At 41.8% G+C, this 18,834-nt stretch overlaps 1 protein-coding gene across 1 annotated transcript in view; it reads right to left on the reverse strand.

Annotated features, from left to right (window-relative positions):
* The window catches only part of PROM1 (prominin 1), a 330,624-nt gene that overhangs the window by 194,579 nt on the left and 117,211 nt on the right, over positions 1–18,834 (reverse strand). The window contains exon 9 of the mRNA XM_030191212.1: positions 17,341–17,404. Within this exon, the coding sequence (XP_030047072.1) occupies positions 17,341–17,404 (64 nt within the window). The remainder of the gene's footprint in view (positions 1–17,340; positions 17,405–18,834) is intronic.

The following is an 18,834-nucleotide window of genomic DNA, read 5'->3' on the forward strand; positions in this document are numbered from 1 at the left end:
TCTCTCCCCAATCCTTCCCTCTGTTGGTTTCCCTCTTTCTCTCTCTCCCCAATTCTTCCCTCTGTTGTTTTCCCTCTCTCTCCCCAATCCTTCCCTCTGTTGGTTTCCCTCTTTCTCTCTCTCCCCAATCCTTCCCTCTGTTGGTTTCCCTCTCTCTCCCCAATCCTTCCCTCTGTTGTTTTCCCTCTTTCTTTCTCTCTCTCCCCAATCCTTCCCTCTGTTGGTTTCCCTCTCTCTCCCCAATCCTTCCCTCTGTTTTCCCTCTTTCTTTCTCTCTCTCCCCCCAATCCTTCCCTCTGTTGTTTTCCCTCTTTCTCTCTCTCCCCAATCCTTCCCTCTGTTGTTTTCCCTCTTTCTCTCTCTCCCCAATCCTTCCCTCTGTTGTTTTCCCTCTTTCTCTCTCTCTCTCCCCAATCCTTCCCTCTGTTGGTTTCCCTCTTTCTCTCTCTCCCCAATCCTTCCCTCTGTTGTTTTCCCTCTTTCTTTCTTTCTCTCTCTCCCCCAATCCTTCCCTCTGTTGGTTTCCCTCTTTCTCTCTCTTCCCAATCCTTCCCTCTTTTGGTTTCCCTCTTTCTCTCTCTCCCCAATCCTTCCCTCTGTTGGTTTCCCTCTTTCTCTCTCTCCCCAATCCGTCCCTCTGTTGTTTTCCCTCTTTCTTTCTCTCTCTCCCCAATCCTTCCCTCTGTTGGTTTCCCTCTTTCTCTCTCTCCCCAATCCTTCCCTCTGTTGTTTTCCCTCTTTCTTTCTCTCTCTCCCCAATCCTTCCCTCTGTTGGTTTCCCTCTTTCTCTCTCTCCCCAATCCTTCCCTCTTTTGGTTTCCCTCTTTCTCTCTCTCCCCAATTCTTCCCTCTGTTGGATTCCCTCTCCCTGCCAAGTTTGGCGCGAATGGCGCGAAGACGCGACGCACGTGGCACCAGCCCCTATTTCCGGCCACTGCTGCTTCTCCTGTTGTTGAGCAGCAGTGGCCGCTACACAAAGAAAAAGAAGATTAAAAAAAAATTGAAACCTGGCTGAAACGCGGCACCCCGGCACTGTAGACAGCCATTAGGCATTGGCTGTTGCCCCGCAACCGCTCCTCCTCTTGCCTCTACGTCACTGCCCCTGGAGGAAGACCCCCGAGGAGCACAGTGACGTAGAGGCAAGAGGAGGAGCGGCTGCGGGGCAACAGCCAATGCCTAATGGCTGTCTACAGTGCCGGGGTGCCGCGTTTCAGCCAGGTTTGAATTTTTAAAAAAATCTTTTTCTTTGTGTAGCGGCCGGAAATGGGGGCTGGCACTGCGTGCGGGACATGGACTCACGGGGCGGGGGGAGCAAAAAAAAAAGGTGCCGGTACGCCGTACCGTTGCGTACCGGCACAAAAAAAGCACTGGATTTGAACCAAGTAGATACTGTGTCAGACACCTGTTTCTATCAGTCTTGTAAGCATGATATTATGATCCGCAGTGTTGACGGCTGCCAAGAAATCGAGCAACACTAGTATCAAGGCAGATCCCCTGTCACGGTTTCTGTGCAGATCATTACTAATATTATTCTTAAGTCAACCCTCCTGCAACCTCAATTTATAGTTCTACTGCTTCCCCTTTCCTAGAAAAAGATTTGTTTGCATATTAATACCTTACAAATACTTAAATGCCTGTTATAATATCACCCCTATCCCTCCTTTCCTCTAGGATATATTCAGTTTGAGTCTCTTCTCAAAGGTCTTTTGGTCTCCCTGCTTCTTTCTGATTTTGAAAAAAATGGGCCATTCGAATCCACATCAGGTAAGTTGAAATCTCCCAGCAATAGCACCTCCCCTTTCAATCCCAGCTTATGGATATCTTCAATGAGATCTTTGTCCAGCTTCTCTCTTTGTGCCAAAGGTCTGTAGATGCCTTCCATGTAGATACAAGTTCCACTGTCTCTTTCCATATCGCTTCCTCTTTTCTCCAGGTTTCCAGCATATCAGCCACTTTAACACTGTCTTTCACATAAAGTGCCACTTCTCTACCCTTTCGACCTGTCCTATCACTCCTAAAATGACTATAGCCTGATATGTCGATAGTCCATTGAAATAACAGACTTGAGCATCTTTATTGTCAGTGAGACCATCTTAATGACTGTCTGTGGTTGTAATGTATCAGACTACCAAGTACTTTTGAACACCATCCAATCCAGAGCATTTCTTCCAGAGAATGGAAACCAAATGTTCATAAATCATGTTTGTACTATAGAGTCAGTGCCTAGGTCGCAGACAGAGCTTTCTTACAGATGCTCATGACCATGACTGTCCATGTCATCCCTTTAGTACATTTGAAAGTGTAACATCCTCATTGGGATCTCAAATGCCAGTGGGATGAACACTACTTATCTTTTTCTGCTATTCTTTACCCACCTTCTCAGCTTCACCTCATATTATAGTGGTAGATTCACCAACATAACCTAGCAGGAGATGCTCCTTTTGCACTTTGGCAGCATTAGTTAGTCCTGTCTAGACAGGTCTCAATATAAGGGCAGGGAGCTCATCTCAACAATCAGCATTCAAAGGGAATGTGATCCAGATACGAGACAACCCTTCACATCAACCACTTGGAACTCAGGGAAATCTTCCATATCCTATAGCAGATTTTTCCTTGACTTCACAGTTCCTCTGAACTTATTCACATGGACAGTCAAGTAGCAAAGGGATAAATATTCAGCCAGAGGCGGTAAGCGGTTTTTTAGTCCCTGCCGGCTTTATGCCACAATATTTAATGCTGGACCATACCTGGGACTGACAATAAATATCGGGTTTATGCAGCAGGCTCTCTCTTACGCAATTAAGTGCAATATTCAGCACTTAACTGCTTAAGCGGTGCCGCATAAAGTTAGAACTGTGTTTTATGCAGTGCACTTTGGCCGCTTAACTTAGGCACTTGACCACGTAAGTGTCGACTCTGCCCCCAGACCACCCACAAAATAGCTAGCTTTCAGTCTAGTAGTAAGTGCTGATATTCAGTGGCACTAACTGGTTAAGTGCAACTGAATATCAGTGGCTAGCCCTGCACAAATGATTTAACCAGCCATGGAGTCTCTCTTGTCCGCTTAAAACACTTTGAATACCGACCCCCAATGTATTTACATAACCAAGGGGAGGGCATAGGCTCTCTGCCCCTTTGCTGGAAATCACCCAGAATTTGGAATTTATATATCCACCTAGGCCACAGAATTTGCTCCCGGTCAAACTTCATCCTTATGGATGGCCCCTGGATGCAACTCTTCTGAGTTCCCTCTATCAGGAGTGGGCACCATCTGAGATTGACCTTTTGTCAGTGCTGAGAATACAAAGCTTCCTCTCCACTGTTCCATTCTTTCCTTTACATCCAGCTCTGGATGACCTTGAAATTCTATGAACCAAGTCATTCTTCTACACTTATTCTCAAATTTTTCTCATACTGAGAGTTCTGCACAAGTTCCAATGAAGTTAAACTACCATGGTTCTTATCATGCCCTTTTAGCTACTGTTCTACAGCCAGGACATCCTGATTGTTGCTCAGAATTCCAACATGTGAACATCTGCCTTCAAAAAGAAGGTATTTTCATTCTGGTACTTTTTTAATAGTCATAAACCTAGCCCAGGTCCTCTTACCACTGATATTACAGTGTCTATAACGCTTTTTCAACATTGAGACCTTTTCTACTAGCATACACTTCAGTGTGCTGTCATCTTATTATTAAACTTCCAGTATCACAATTGATATAATACTGCATTTCATGAAAGGCCTACCTCATAAAATGCCTCATTAAGGAATCCCCCTTTGCTATGGGGCCTAACTTTGGTGCTAATTATGTCTCCTTTCACACACCTGGTCATTGCACTTCTGAAATTCTACTTGGAAAGTACATGCTAGCAACAATTATTTCATCTGCAACACTAACAGGGCAATTCTATACACTAGGTGCTAACATTTATGTGCACATCATGTGCATAAATGTTTAGAATGCTTGAATATATGTATGTATATGTGCACTTATGCTCGTATATGCCAGCATGCTGCCTAAATGCTATTCTGCAAATACTCACTTAACCTACAGAACACATATTTCCAAGAGGGCGTACACAGAGGTAGATCATGGGCAGGACAAAGGCAGAGGTCCCACTTACAGAAGTAACTTACAGAATATATAGGTATCTGCTGATCTGAGGCACTTACATCTGCTCATGCTTAAATGTTGTGTGTGTATTTCACAGTTATGCTAGTATTCTATAAAAGAAAGTAGGCATCTACTTTCCTTTATCAAATAGGCTCTTACTGTGTGACCTTTGGATGCTTAAATCTAGGCACCCTGTTATACAATTGCTCCCTAAATGGGCTTCTGACACTGCTAACATATAAAACCTACAAGCAATGAGCATCATCACAAGGTTGCTCTCCAATCAAATCCCAAATTCTTGCCTAAAATGGTGCCACTTTCACTTGAATGAAGAAATATTTCTTTCCTATGTTTTGTCTAAAGCCATATTCAAATTCTTGCACAAAAGCCCTGTAAATGGGCTCCCATCTAATCCTTAACTATTTAGGAAAACCATTCAACTTTTTGCCTCCTTTAGACCTAATATAACTTGTATGCCAGTTACAAAACAGCTCTAGCAAATGAGTTAGCGTCTTCTATACAATTCTGTAACACAGTCCTCTCTTTATACTTTCACTGAATATTATTGCTTGAGCCAAACTGCATGCAACATAGTGCCTTTGCTTTAATGGTGCTAACCAATCTGTACTTATGAACTAATTCTTGCATCTGACTATGCAGGCTGCTCAAAAGACTAACATAATTTAAAATGGATCAGCCCTAAGCTTGGGAGTCACTCACTTGTGTGCCTGATTCAATATTGCTTGTTGATGGAAAAAGTAACATTGCCTACCTGCAGGGGCATAGCCAAACAACAGATTTTGGGTGGGCCTAGGCAAGAAGTGGATGGGCACCACGTGCTCTCCCCCACCAGCACCAACAAAAATATTTTAGCTGGCGAGAAAACGCTTCTTTCCATCTTGGCTTACCATCAGAGGGAAGTCTTCAGCTGATAGAGCTTGGGATCTTCACCAGCTACCACTAAATGTGTGAAACTGTTAGGTGGGCCTGAACCCTAAGTGGGTGAGGCCCACCTGTGGCTATGCCACTGCCTACCTGTAACAGCTTCTTTCCACAGAAAGCAGGATTCATAAATCATACAATCCTTCCTACGTTGCCTCAATCTTCTGAGCTTTAAACTAACCGAGGAGCTAAATTCTGAGTTTTGGAAGAACAATTCCATCCCAGTGCTGTCAGGTGACATGACCCATTTGTGTGCATTATCAATCCTACTGCCTATGGAAAACAATGACCCCTAAGGTTCCTGTGAGATCACACCATGTATTTTACTCAATGGTGGGAAGTGAGAGACAATTTATTCCAGGGACCTCTGTTTCATCAGCTCCCACAAGTTGTAATGACCACAGATGCTTCAAATACTGAATGGGGAGCAGAGGAGTGGCCTAGAGATTAGTGCAGTGGGCAAAGGATCTGGGGGATTTGATTCCCACTGCATATCCTTGAGACTCTGGGAAAATCATTTAACCCTCCATTGCCCCAGGTACAATATTTAGATTGTGAGCCCACTAGGAACAGAGAAAGTCATAGATCACATCCCCATTACCCTTACCCTATCTGTTACAGGTAAGTAAAATAGAGATACATACCTGTAGCAGGTATTCTCCGAGGACAGCAGGCTGAACATTATCACTGATGGGTCGTCCTCCGCGACGGCCCAGGAGCCCGGAAATTAGAAAAAACAAGAACTTTCTAGAATGTGGCGTTGCACGAGACACTGCGCATGCGCGAGCAGGATCCCGCCCGCGATGCGAGCGTGTCACCTTTAGTTTAATAAAGAGCAAAATATAGAAAAGGAACAAATCCAAAGGGGAGGAGGGTGGGTTGTGATAATGTTCAGCCTGCTGTCCTTGGAGAATGCCTGCTACAGGTATGTATCTCTATTTTCTCCGAGGACAAGCAGGCTGAAGATTATCACTGATGGGGTATCCCTAGCCCTCAGGCTCACTCAAAACAATGAATATTGGTCAATTGGGCCTCGCAACGGTGAGGACATAACAGAGATTGACCAGAAAATAAATTCAACTAAGTGAGAGTGCAGCCTGGAACAGAACAGAAATGGGCCTAGGAGGGTAGAGTTGGATTCTAAACCCGTAACAGATTCTGCAACACTGACTGCCCAGACTATCGGGTTGGATATCATTTTGAAGGCAGTAGTGAGATGTGAATCTGTGGACTGACGACCACGATGAACCCTTGCAAATCTCCTCAATGAAGGCTGATTTTAAATGAGCCACTGACGCAGCCATGGCTCTAACATTATGGGCCGTGACATGGCCCTCCAAAGTCAGCCCAGCTTGGGCATAAGTGAAGGAAATGCAATCTGCTAGCCAACTGGAGATGGTGCGTTTACCGATGGCGACTCCCCTCCTGTTGGGATCGAAAGAAACAAATAATTGGGCGGACTGTTGATAGGGCTTTGTCCGCTCCACGTAAAAGGCTAATGCTCTCTTCCAGTCCAAGGTGTGCAACTTGTCCTCACCAGGGCAGGTATGTGGACGGGGAAAAAATGTTGGCAAGACAATTGACTGGTTCAGATGGAACTCCGACACCACCTTCGGCAAGAACTTAGGGTGAGTGCGAAGGACTACTCTGTTGTGATGAAATTTGATATATGGAGCATGAACTACCAAGGCCTGAAGCTCACTGACCCTATGAGCTGAAGTAACAGCCACCAGGAAAATGACCTTCCAGGTCAAGTACTTCAGATGGCAGGAATTCAGTGGCTCAAAAGGAGCTTTCATCAGCTGGGTGAGAACGACATTGAGATCCCATGACACTGGTGGAGGTTTGACCGGGGGCTTTGACAAAAGCAAACCTCTCATAAAACGAACCACAAAAGGCTGTCCAGAGATAGGCTGACCTTCTACACGTTGATAAGCACTGATTGCACTAAGGTGAACCCTTACGGAGTTGGTCTTGAGACCAGACTCTGTGTAGAAGGTATTCAAGCAGGGTCCATGTAGGACAAGAAATAGAATTTAGGGCCTTGCTATCACATGGCAAACCTCCTCCATTTAAAAGAATAACACTTTTTCTTGGAATCTTTTCTGGAAGCAAGCAAGACTCAGAAGACACCCTCTGAAAGGCCTAAAGACACAACTTCTAAGTTCTCAACATCCAGGCCGTGAGAGCCAGAGACTGGAGGTTGGGATGTAGAAGCGACCCTTCGTTCTGAGTAATGAGGGTCGGAAAACACTCCAATCTCCATGGATCTTCGAAGGACAACTCCAGAAGAAGAGGGAACCAGATCTGACGAGGCCAGAAAGGAGCAATCAGGATCATTGCTCCCCGGTCTTGCTCGAGTTTCAGCAAAGTCTTCCCTACTAGAGGTATGAGAGGATACGCATACAGCAGGCCTGTCCCCCAATGGAGGAGAAAGGCATCTGATGCTAGTTTGCCATGGGCCTGAAGTCTGGAACAGAATTGAGGGACCTTGTGATTGACCTGAGTGGCAAAATGATCCACCGAGGGGGTGCCCCACTCTCGGAAGATCTTGTAGACAACTTTCATGTTCAGTGACCACTCGTGAGGTTGCATGACCCTGCTCAACCTGTCGGCCAGACTGTTTTTGACGCCAGCCAGTTACGTGGCCTGGAGAAACATACCATGGTGGTGGGCTTCCTGACACAGACGGCGAGATCCGGTGACCCCCTGCTTGTTGGTGTAATACATTGCAACCTGATTCTTTTGCCGGCTTTCTGCTTTTAATATACCTAAAAAAAAAGTTTTATTATGTGTTTTTGCCTCCAACGCAATCTTTTTTTTCGAAGTTCCTCTTAGCTTTCCTTATCAGCACTTTGCATTTGACTTGACATTCCTTATGCCGTTTCTTATTATTTTCAGTCGGTTCCTTCTTCCATTTTCTGAAGGATTTTCTTTTAGCTCTAATAGCTTCCTTCACCTCACTATTTAACCACGCCGGCTGTCGTTTGCTCTTCCGTCCTCCTTTTTTAATACGCGGAATATATTTGGCCTGGGCTTCCAGGATGGTGTTTTTGAACAGCATCCACGCCTGATGTAAATTTTTGACCCTCGCAGTCGTTCCTCTAAGTTTTCCTTTCACCGTTCTTCTCATTTTATCATAGTCTCCTTTTTTAAAGTTAAACGCTAATATATTTGATTTCCTATGTATACTTACTTCAAAGCTAATATCAAATCCGATCATATTATGATCACTGTTATCAAGCGGCCCCAGCACCATTACCTCCCGCACCAGATCATGCGCTCCACTAGGTCTAGAATTTTTCCTTCTCTCGTCGGTTCATGTACCAGCTGCTCCATAAAGCTGTCCTTGATTTCATCAAGGAAGTTTACCTCCCTAGCGTGTCCCGATGTTACATTTACCCAGTCAATATCAGGGTAATTGAAATTACCCATTATCATTGTGTTGCCCAGTTTGTTTGTGTCCCTAATTTCCTTTAACATTTCTGCATCCGTCTGTTCATCCTGGTTAGGCAGACGGTAGTACACTCCTATCATTATCCTTTTCCCCTTTACACATGTTTTGTTTCCTGCAGAACTTTCAATCTATTTGATTCAAGGCTCTCGTTAATATACAATGGTACCCCTCCACCCATTCAATCCACCCTATCACTACGATATAATTTGTACCCCGGTATGACAGTGTCCCACTGGTTAGCCTCCTTCCACCAGGTCTCAGAGATGCCTATTATATCTAAATTTTCATTTAGTGCAATATATTCTAACGCTCTCATCTTATTTCTTAGGCTTCTGGCATTCACATATAGACATTTCAAACTATGTTTGTTGTTTCTATTTACATCATGCTTAGTACTTGACAGTACTAATTTGCAATCTTTTGTCTGATTTTTATTTTTATTTAGGGGCACCTGATCTACTACGGTCTCTTTTGCAGCCTCACTATCAGGATACCCTATCTTCCCTGTTTTGGTGATATCTTTGAAAGATACCTTATTCCGAACCATGCGCTTTTGAGCGACTGTCGGCCTTCCCCCCATTTCTAGTTTAAAAGCTGCTCTATCTCCTTTTTAAATGTCGATGCCAGCAGCCTCGTCCCACTCTGGTTAAGGTACAGCCCATCCTTTCGGAATAGGCTCCCCCTTCCCCAGAATGTTGCTCAGTTCCTAACAAATCTAAAACCTTCCTCCCTGCACCATTGTCTCATCCACGCATTGAGACTCCGGAGCTCTGCCTGTCCCTTGGGCACTGCGCCGGGAACAGGTAGCGTTTCAGAAAATGCTACCCTAGAGGATCTGGATTTGAGCTTTCTACCTAAGAGCCTAAATTTGGCTTCAGGAACCTCTCTCCCACATTTTCCTATGTCACTGGTACCCACATGTACCAAGACAGCCGACTCCTCTCCAGCACTATCTAGAATCCTATCTAGGTGATGCGTGAGGTCCGCCACCTTCACACCAGGCAGGCAAATCACCAGGCGATCTTCACGTCCACCAGCCACCCAGCTATCTATATGCCTAATGATCGAATCACCAACTACAACAGCTGTCCTAACCTTTCCCTCCCGGGCAGCACTTGGAGACATATCCTCGGTGCAAGAGGATAGTACATCCCCTGGTGGGCAGGTCCTGGCTACAGGAGTACTTCCTACTTCACCAGGGTGATGCTCTCCTTCTAGGAGACCTCCCTCCTCCAAGGTAGCACAAGGGCTACCAGACTGGAGGTGGGACTTCTCTACAACATCCCTGTAGGTCTCCTCTATGTACCTCTCTGTCTCCCTCAGCTCCACCAAGTCTGCTACTCTAGCCTCAAGAGAACGGACACGTTCCCTGAGAGCTAGGAGCTCTTTGCATCGGGCACACACATATGACATCTCACCAACTGGGAGATAATCATGTGACACTAAATGCAAAAGACTGGATAGCACCCCTCTCGCTGCTGGACTGCTGACTCCATCTTAGTGTTTTTGAGTTTTTCAATAATTTAAAACTTGCTACAGTATTAAGGATATTGGCCTAATATAAAAGTGTCTTTTAGTTTATATAGTATATTGTATGATTTAGTTAGTATTTCCTTCTTAGATGGCAATGAAATGTATTTAAAACTCTGTAAGAGTACTCCTTGCTTGTTACCCTAATTACAATAACCGACTATAAATGAAGAGTTGTCCTAGGGGTGGATGGGAAGACTAAACTAGATCCTGCACTGCCTGTTAGATTCTGTTAATGCTGTGGTACAAAGTTTTTAAAACTAAGTGGAAAAGACTATGGAGATTAGTTGATAAAATTTGTTTATATTTTTATTTTGCCTAACACTAATCTACAATTCCTCCTTTATGTTTCAACTGTTTTTATTATGAAAGAAATCAACACATCCACAGCTTGTTGGCATTATATAACTAACACAAGCATTTTCTGTTCCTCAATTATCTTGTAATAACATAATAAAACAATATTTATCTTACACAATGGTGGTATGTTGCCTTTCTTCATTTTTATAACCTTTAACCATTAGTTCTCTTTTCTTATTCCCTCCCCCCCTTCCCCCCTTTACCCCCCCCTCCCCCCTTTTTCCCCTTCTTCTTCTTAATCTCCTCTGCAACCCTCTGCAATCTCTATTCATTCTGATATCTTATAGAATTCATTCATAAAGTATTGATGATCAAACTCCTTCCCTGTTGCGACATCTGTTCCAAATAACACCCCCATATTCTAAGAAATTGCTTTTTTCTTTTTTCATTTCCTTTAGCCTCTTTTGCTTCCCATACCAATAATTGGTGTACTTGGTTCCGCCAATGCCAGAAATTTGGCGGGTTATGCGCCGTCCAGTGTTGCATAATACATTTCCTAGCTATCAGACACAATTTACGTCGTAACAACATTTTATCCACATTTAAATTCGGTCTTGTCTCTTTCATGTCTAATATTAGTTGTAACGGATTCATTGCCACTCTGCTACACAACACTCCTGCAAGATAAGTAGTTATTTGTCTCCAATATCTTTGTATAAATACACAGGTCCACATCGCATGATATATGGAGTTCTCAACACTATTACATTTTAAGCATAGAGCTGTTTCAATTCTCCCTGATTTATACAGTTGAATCTGAGTAAAATATGCCCTATGTATCATTCTAAATGCACATTCTCTATAATCCATTCCTCCAATTAAATTTGGAATGCTTTTAATTTGTGCTACTATATCCCATGCTTGCAGTTCTTTTCCTATATCCTTTTCCCATTTCTGTCTTAACAGAGTCATGTCCTTTTCAGGGGTTATGCTCCACACTTTCTGATACAGTTGCGATATAGTAGGGGCATTTTCTGTAATTTCCTCAAAGAAATTGAGAATTTTGTTACCTGTCCTAAGTTTAAGTGTTTCTTTATTTAGCTTTTGTATATAATGTTGGAGTTGATAATATGCGTAAGTATCATGCCAACTCACTTCCTCATGGTTTAGCAGCCGCGGCAATGGTTTGATATCCCCATTGTTTTCTAACACATCTGTCAGAGTTGTCACACCCACTTTTCCCCATTCATTAAAAGTTTTATTCTCTATTCCTGGTTTAAAATTTGGATTCCCTCTAATACTTAATAGCTCCGTTATCCTTGGGTCTCCCCCTAATAATGTGCTTATAAATTTCCACACCTCCCTCACAGGTTTAAGTAAAGTGGTGTGTCTAAATTCATGGGGAGTTTCAATATGTCGCATATGTAGTAAAGTAACAAAATGATATGGACTAAACAATGCATCTTCTATCTCTATTGGTGTGTGATCATCTGTTTGGAATAATCTATCCCTCACTAGTCGCAGTAGACATGCCATATTATAATATTTAATATTAGGAATTCCCAACCCCCCATGCTTCCATCCTCCCAGCATGTATTTTTGTTGTATTTTAGCTTTTTTTTTGGCCCAACAAAATCTAAACATTATTCGGTACAAACTTCTGATATCTTTCTGCAATAAAGCTATAGGTAAAATCTGCAAAATATATAACCATCTCGGCAATATCACCATTTTAAGTAAATTGATTCTCCCTATCATCGAAAGTGTTAACATGCCCCATGAGTCTAGTTGTTGCTTAGTTTGTTCCAGTAATTTCTCAATGTTTAGTTGATATAGCTCTTTTGGTGTAGCTGGTAGTTGTATACCTAAGTATCGAAAGGATTTATGTGCTCGTTTCAATGGGAAATCTCTCCCCCACAATTTATGTATGTCCACATTAATCTGTAACGCTTCTGACTTATCAATATTCAGTTTGAATCCCGAATAGTCTCCATATTCTTTAAAAATTTGCAAAAGATTCGCTAAAGTATCTTTCGGTTTCGTAATTATCATTAACAAGTCATCCGCAAATGCGGCTATCTTAAATTCTTGTCTTTTGATTTTTACCCCTTTGATTGCTGCACATTCATGGATATCTCTTATTAATGGATCTAGTTGAAGCGCAAAAAGTAAGGGTGACAAAGGACAGCCTTGTCTGGTGCCTCTACTAATCTGAATTTCCTCCGTAACATTTCCATTCACCAACACCTGTGCCCTTGGTTTATGATATAGTGCTCTAATCGCCTGCACAAAAGTGCCATTAAACCCATATTTTTCTAGCACCGAGTACAGAAAGGGCCATTCCACTCTGTCAAATGCCTTTTCTGCATCAAAACTTATCATCAAAGCTTGCTCTTTGGAATGACCTAGGCTTTCTAGGGTGGCCAAGATATTCCGCAAATTTTTTGTAGTTGATCTCCCTTGAACAAATCCGACTTGTGCTGGATGTATAATTTGAGGTAATATCCCCCCTAATCTTTTGGCCAATATTTTTGCAAATAATTTTGCTTCTTGATTTATTAGGGAGATGGGTCTATAAGATGCAACCAGCTGCTCATCCCGTTGGGGTTTAGGAAATACTACTATCCTAGCTAGATTCATATTATCTGATAATGTGCCCTTCTCTATCCATTCATTAAATACCTCAGTCAGAGTAGGTATAATCGAGTCCCCCAGCAACTTATAAAATTCCGCTTTATATCCGTCTGGACCTGATGCTTTCCCTAATTTACTCTGTTTAATTGCCCACCCAACCTCTTCCGTGCTGATTATAGCATTGAGCCTCTGTCTGTCTTCATTTTGCAGTTTCGGAATTTGACTACCCTCCATATAAGATTCCCCTTGTAATTCATCTTGATCTGATCCCTTATAAAGCTCCTGGTAAAAATTTTGAAAAGCTTGTCTAATTTTTTTATTGGAATGAATGAGAGTCCCATTCTTATTTCTCAAAGTTGTTATATTTCGGGAAGCAAACTTAGGTGCTATAAGCCGCGCTAGATATTTGCCCCCCTTGTTCCCATGCTTATAGAGCTGGAAACGATAATAGGCCTGAGATTTCACCTCTCTCTCATGTATTTTAGTATTTAAAGTGGTTTGTATAGCCAAGATCTCTTGTCTAATGCTATTATTGGGTTTCAGACCATACTGTCGGTTTAGCTTACCTAATAATTGTTCAAGCCTCATTATTTCTCTATCTCTCATTCGTTTATATTGCACTACATAGCTTATTATTTCACCTCTCAGCACAGCCTTCGCCGCTTCCCAATAAGTACTGGTCTCAGTAACAGAGCCCTCATTGAAATGTTTAAATTCTGCCCATTTGTCTTGTATATGCTCCCCAAATCGTGTATCTTTCATTAAATATGTGGGAAACGTCCAGCTTTTCAACATGTCTTCACCTTCCCCTCCCTTCCATGTCATTCCGACCACCGAGTGATCCAATATGTCACAGGGATCTATGTGTGCCTCAGTAATATCTGTTAATACATTGCGAGATACAAGCAAATAATCAATTCTAGATGATGTCCCATGTGCTCTAGACTGATGTGTATATTCTTTATTCAATGGATGCAACGTACGCCAGACATCTATTATATCTAGCATTTTACATAAATCCGGTAAACCCCTAGTATCTATTTTCCTCGCTTCTTTTGGTGGGTGTGTTCTATCCATAATCGGATCCCAAGTCATATTAAAGTCTCCTCCCAGTATTAGGGGCAGATTCCCTAACTGAGTAATTTGTGCTAACAATTTCTTATAGAATTTTAAATCCAATACATTAGGGGCATATATACTTCCCAAAATTATATTTTCATTATTAATGTTTACTATGCTTAATATGAATCTACCCTCCGGATCTGAAATCGTTTTACCTACTTTATATGTTAGCCCTTTCCGAAAAAGTATGGCTATTCCCCCTTTCCGACCCACTGCCGCAGCCGCTACACACTCCACTACCCACCATTTAGTCAATTTAGCATGTTCTACTGTTGATAAATGTGTTTCTTGGAGCATTACAATATCTGCTTTTATACGGTTAAGATGCCGCAAGATTTTTGATCTCTTAATGGGGGAACAATTCCTCCTTTAAACCCCAATCTTTAAGTTCCCAAAGCACAAAGCAAAACAGCGTTCACTTACCAGAGAAATGTTCTCTTCTCTCGGAACTTATATCAAGTGTTCACCTGGGAAATTTGAAAGATTCTCAAAAATGGAACCAGCTGCTTTCTTGCTATGAATGCTGCATTGATGCTAATTTAGTTAAATTTAGTTACTGGTGCCAGTGGGTATGTAAATACCTCCAGAGGATACACGCACAAAGCTGAAAATTAAGTATTTAAGAAGCAGGAGAGGATCATTCTCAAATTCTGAAGTTACGAGGCCAACTGAAGTAACAAATATAGGTTAAAAAAGGATAAAAGATTATGTGGAGAGGGTTCCAACTAGGGAAATTCTACAGCCACAAGTGCTATGAGCGAGATGCTACAAAGGCAAAGGAAAGCATATGAAATATAAAGTTAATTTTTCATACAAATTTCAATCTTACTATAAATCTTGCAGAGCAATAATTAAATCAGAAATATGCAAATATATGCCTTCTGGTTGTATTAAGGCAGATACTGGATGAGGGCAGTAGGAATGGACGAAGGGGACAAGTCCACCACTTGAATTATAAGTATTTGAACCATAAGCATCTGAAGATGAGGCATCCTAATAACATCAACAACTACTAAAACAAAAATGTATGCTTTGGTCCTGCATGTAAAGTTATAGGAGTTCCAGAAAACTTTGACTTTTCACTTTAGGAAAATTAAAATACAGCATGCTAACAGGTATTTAAATATATTCTTCATTATTTTGCCAAACTTACAAGGAAGGGCTGCTTATAAATTGAAGAACAGGTCCACAAAATAAGCAAAAGTGAAAAACATCATTAGCTCATACAATATAAAATGTAGCACAGATTCCTAATAAGTTACAAAATAATAAAAAAGTCATTAGGAATGCAGTTTACTTTTGGCTTCAATATCCTAGTAAGCCATCCAGTAAGAGAGAAGACATGAACATCTCTGATTTACAATGGGATTTCAATATAAATTCTCTAAATATTAAAAAATATATATTATCCTAATTTTTAATCTATCAATTAGGTCAAAATATAGAATCTACAGGGGGAAATTATATTAACATGTTTGCATTACATTTTTTGCCCAACCTATTTATATTACCATACTTTTGATAAATTCAAATAATGGCCAGACTGAGATACAGCTCTTTGTGGCAAATAGCATCTAGGCCCCTTTCTTCCACCTTCCTTGCCCTGAAACTCAAAAATGAAATTCAACAATACACCTAGTCAATTAGGCACCTTCCTGCTTTATTAATCTAGGCTCCCTGTTATAAAATTAACCTCTATATGGAAAAAGATAGGGAGTCAATGAAAAGAGGGGTTATATAAAGGTAGCAACATTGGAAAAAAATAGAACCTACACTGATTCATTTGTCCTTTACCAATATCATCGAGACAAGTACACACAAGCTTTCTTTCCCCCAGTTGCATTAAAAAAATGACAATGGCTAGGCATTTGATGAAAACCTGTGAATTTCATGAAAGGCCAAAAGAGTGTGTACAATATTGGAGTTGCAATGCTGCTGCCAAAAATCTTCCTTTAACCTAGGTGCATCTATCCATTTAAAAGGGGCAGGGGAAAAAAGACATTCCTGGGTGGGGCTAAAAGCTTTATGGAAAGTAGTATCAATAGTGACATTAAATCACAATCTATGTAGCTTAGCCATATAAGATGGGCTGCATAAATAACAGCCTCAACATAAAAGGAAAAACCAGACATGCTTTGATTCTCTTCTTGCCTGAACCCATGTACACAAACACACACACCCTTATATATATAAACAGATATACAAATATAAATATGTAGATACTGAAAATACTAAGCAGGTTCCAGCAAATCACCCCTATCATATCAAGAGTTCCTGGTACATCCCCCATGCCACCCTGAATCCCTAGAATTATCCAAAAAGTCCAGTGGATGAACGGCTCTTATTTCTGCAGTAATACCATCAGTGGAGTAGCCAGACCCAGTATTTTGAATGGGCCCAGAGCTAACTTAGATGGGCCCTTCCATGGCATGCATAACACGGCACGCCACAGTCCCCGTCCCCCCCTCCTTGGGACATATATAAAAAATATATAGTTTTCACCTACCCCACATCAACATCTCTCCTCCTCCGTGGCATCCCGGCATCTGCCCGTCCGTCGCTGAACTCCATCCCTCCATAGTGTACCTTACAGGCGTCCCCGGCACCTGCAGTGATTTAATTATTGCTGCCTGCGCCAGCTCTGCAGGCTTCCATTGCCTAGGTCCCACCAGGCAGGAAATGATGAAAGGGTGGGACATGGCCAATGGAAGCCTGCAGAGCCGGCGCATCCATCGGCAAGGTCCCACCAGACAGGAAATGATGAAAGCGTGGGACATGGCCAATGGAAGCCTGCAGAGCCGGCGCATCCATCGGCCAGTTCCCACCAGACAGGAAATAATGAAAGCAATGGCGGGACCTGGCCGATGGAAGCCTGCAGAGCCGGCGCATGCAGCAATAATTAAATCACTGCAGGCGCCGGGGACGCCTGTAAAGAACACCAGGGAGGGATGGAGTTCAGTGATGGACAGGCAGATGCTGGGACACCGCAAAGGAGCAGAGATGTTGATGTGGGGTGCCGCCGCTGGGTGGGCCTGAGCCATGATATCTCACATACTTGGTAAAGCACCTGCTACTTGTTCTCAGAGAATTTTTCCCAATAATGAGCTATAGCTTAATGGATGGATTCTTTGCATTAAAAGGAAGTTGCTGCTTATATACAGGGTTCAAAATAAGATCATTAGAGAGCTGATCATTTTCTATTATTACATTCTTGGCAAAAAATTTTGATATGAAATCTTACCTGATTTAATATTTTTGGTCTGATTTTGTACTAATTCTGGAGTGTCATTAAGTGCAGCATAACCCTAAAATGGCAACACATTATTATTCTATAATTATCAAGTTGGAAAAAAGGAATTTATCATCTTTATCTGCTTAACACGCAACAAAACTTTTAGGAAGGCATTTTCCAAGGGATTCAGCTCAAATAATTTCCTATACAAAACAAAACAGATGGTTCACATTCCAATTGCTCATTACAAACTGGGTTCAAGACTCACTGCAAAACCACAGAACCAGAATATGACACTAAATAAATACCATAACACCCACTTAAACTTTTTGGCTGTGGCATCTCAGAAGTCAAACTACCTTGCAGAATTATCTTCACCTCCTTAAAAATACAAACACATTGTTCTCTTATCTTTTCTAGAATTCTGATACAACTTCTCAATAGACTGTTTCATATACCTATCATTCTCTCTGCAAAGAAGACTCATACTGTGATTCCTTGTTTTGGAACTACTTTCTTGCTTAAAAATACTTGAAAAACCATCATATTCCTCCTCTAGCTCATCTTTCCTCTAGAACATGTACATTTTGGTTTTCAAGTCTCACTTCATGGGGCATATGGCCCATGACAACAGTGGATGCAGTATGTGCACCTGAGTGAACTGTACTATTTTGTTATCAATTTCTGGAAATACTGAATTTCACATCACATATCTGTTAACCCTTTATCAGTATGGCTTGTCATTATATATATATATATATATATATATATATATATATATATATATATATATATATATATATATATATTCATCTTGCACACACACAGTGCAATCCGCTTAAGTGCAAGGGTCTGGAACCAAAGAAATGCATGCAGTTAACCAGAGCGTGCACTTAACCGTTGTGACCCAAAGAAGCTTGACATCTGATAAACATATGTACAGTACTGTTTATTATTATACATACAGTATACATTCTCTGTTAACTGACATTAGGCTTACTTGAAGTAATCAGTTATAGTCCACTGTACAATTTTGGGTCTGTGAGTTCCATAGACTACATCTGCCGGACGGTAAAAACTATCACATCACTGACATCCAGTGGCCTCCAGATAGGCCCGCACGATGTTGAGACTCTCCAGCGCTCTTGTAAAAGTGACAGGAGGAGGTTGTTGAATTTCATTAGCATGTGCCTCACTGCTCATTTCGTCATCTGTTCCATCATCAGCCGTTGTTGCCTGCGTGTAGGCACATATCTCGACATCAGTGCTGTCTCCAGCTGTTTGTAGATCATAATAAACAGCTACGTAGCGATGGAACTCCTCTTCAGTAACACCGGCTGGGATGTCAATAACCTCTTCATCTGGCGCTTTTGCAACAGCTGCATCTGTTTCGTTCCTCTCCACATCCTTAACAAAGCTTGCCCGCTTGTAGCAGTTCACAATGATTGGCTGTGCGACATGATTCCAGGCTTCTTTCTGCATATGTAGAGAATCCAACAGTGA

Source organism: Microcaecilia unicolor, chromosome 2, assembly GCF_901765095.1.
Source record: "Microcaecilia unicolor chromosome 2, aMicUni1.1, whole genome shotgun sequence".
NCBI classification, from domain to species: domain Eukaryota; kingdom Metazoa; phylum Chordata; class Amphibia; order Gymnophiona; family Siphonopidae; genus Microcaecilia; species Microcaecilia unicolor.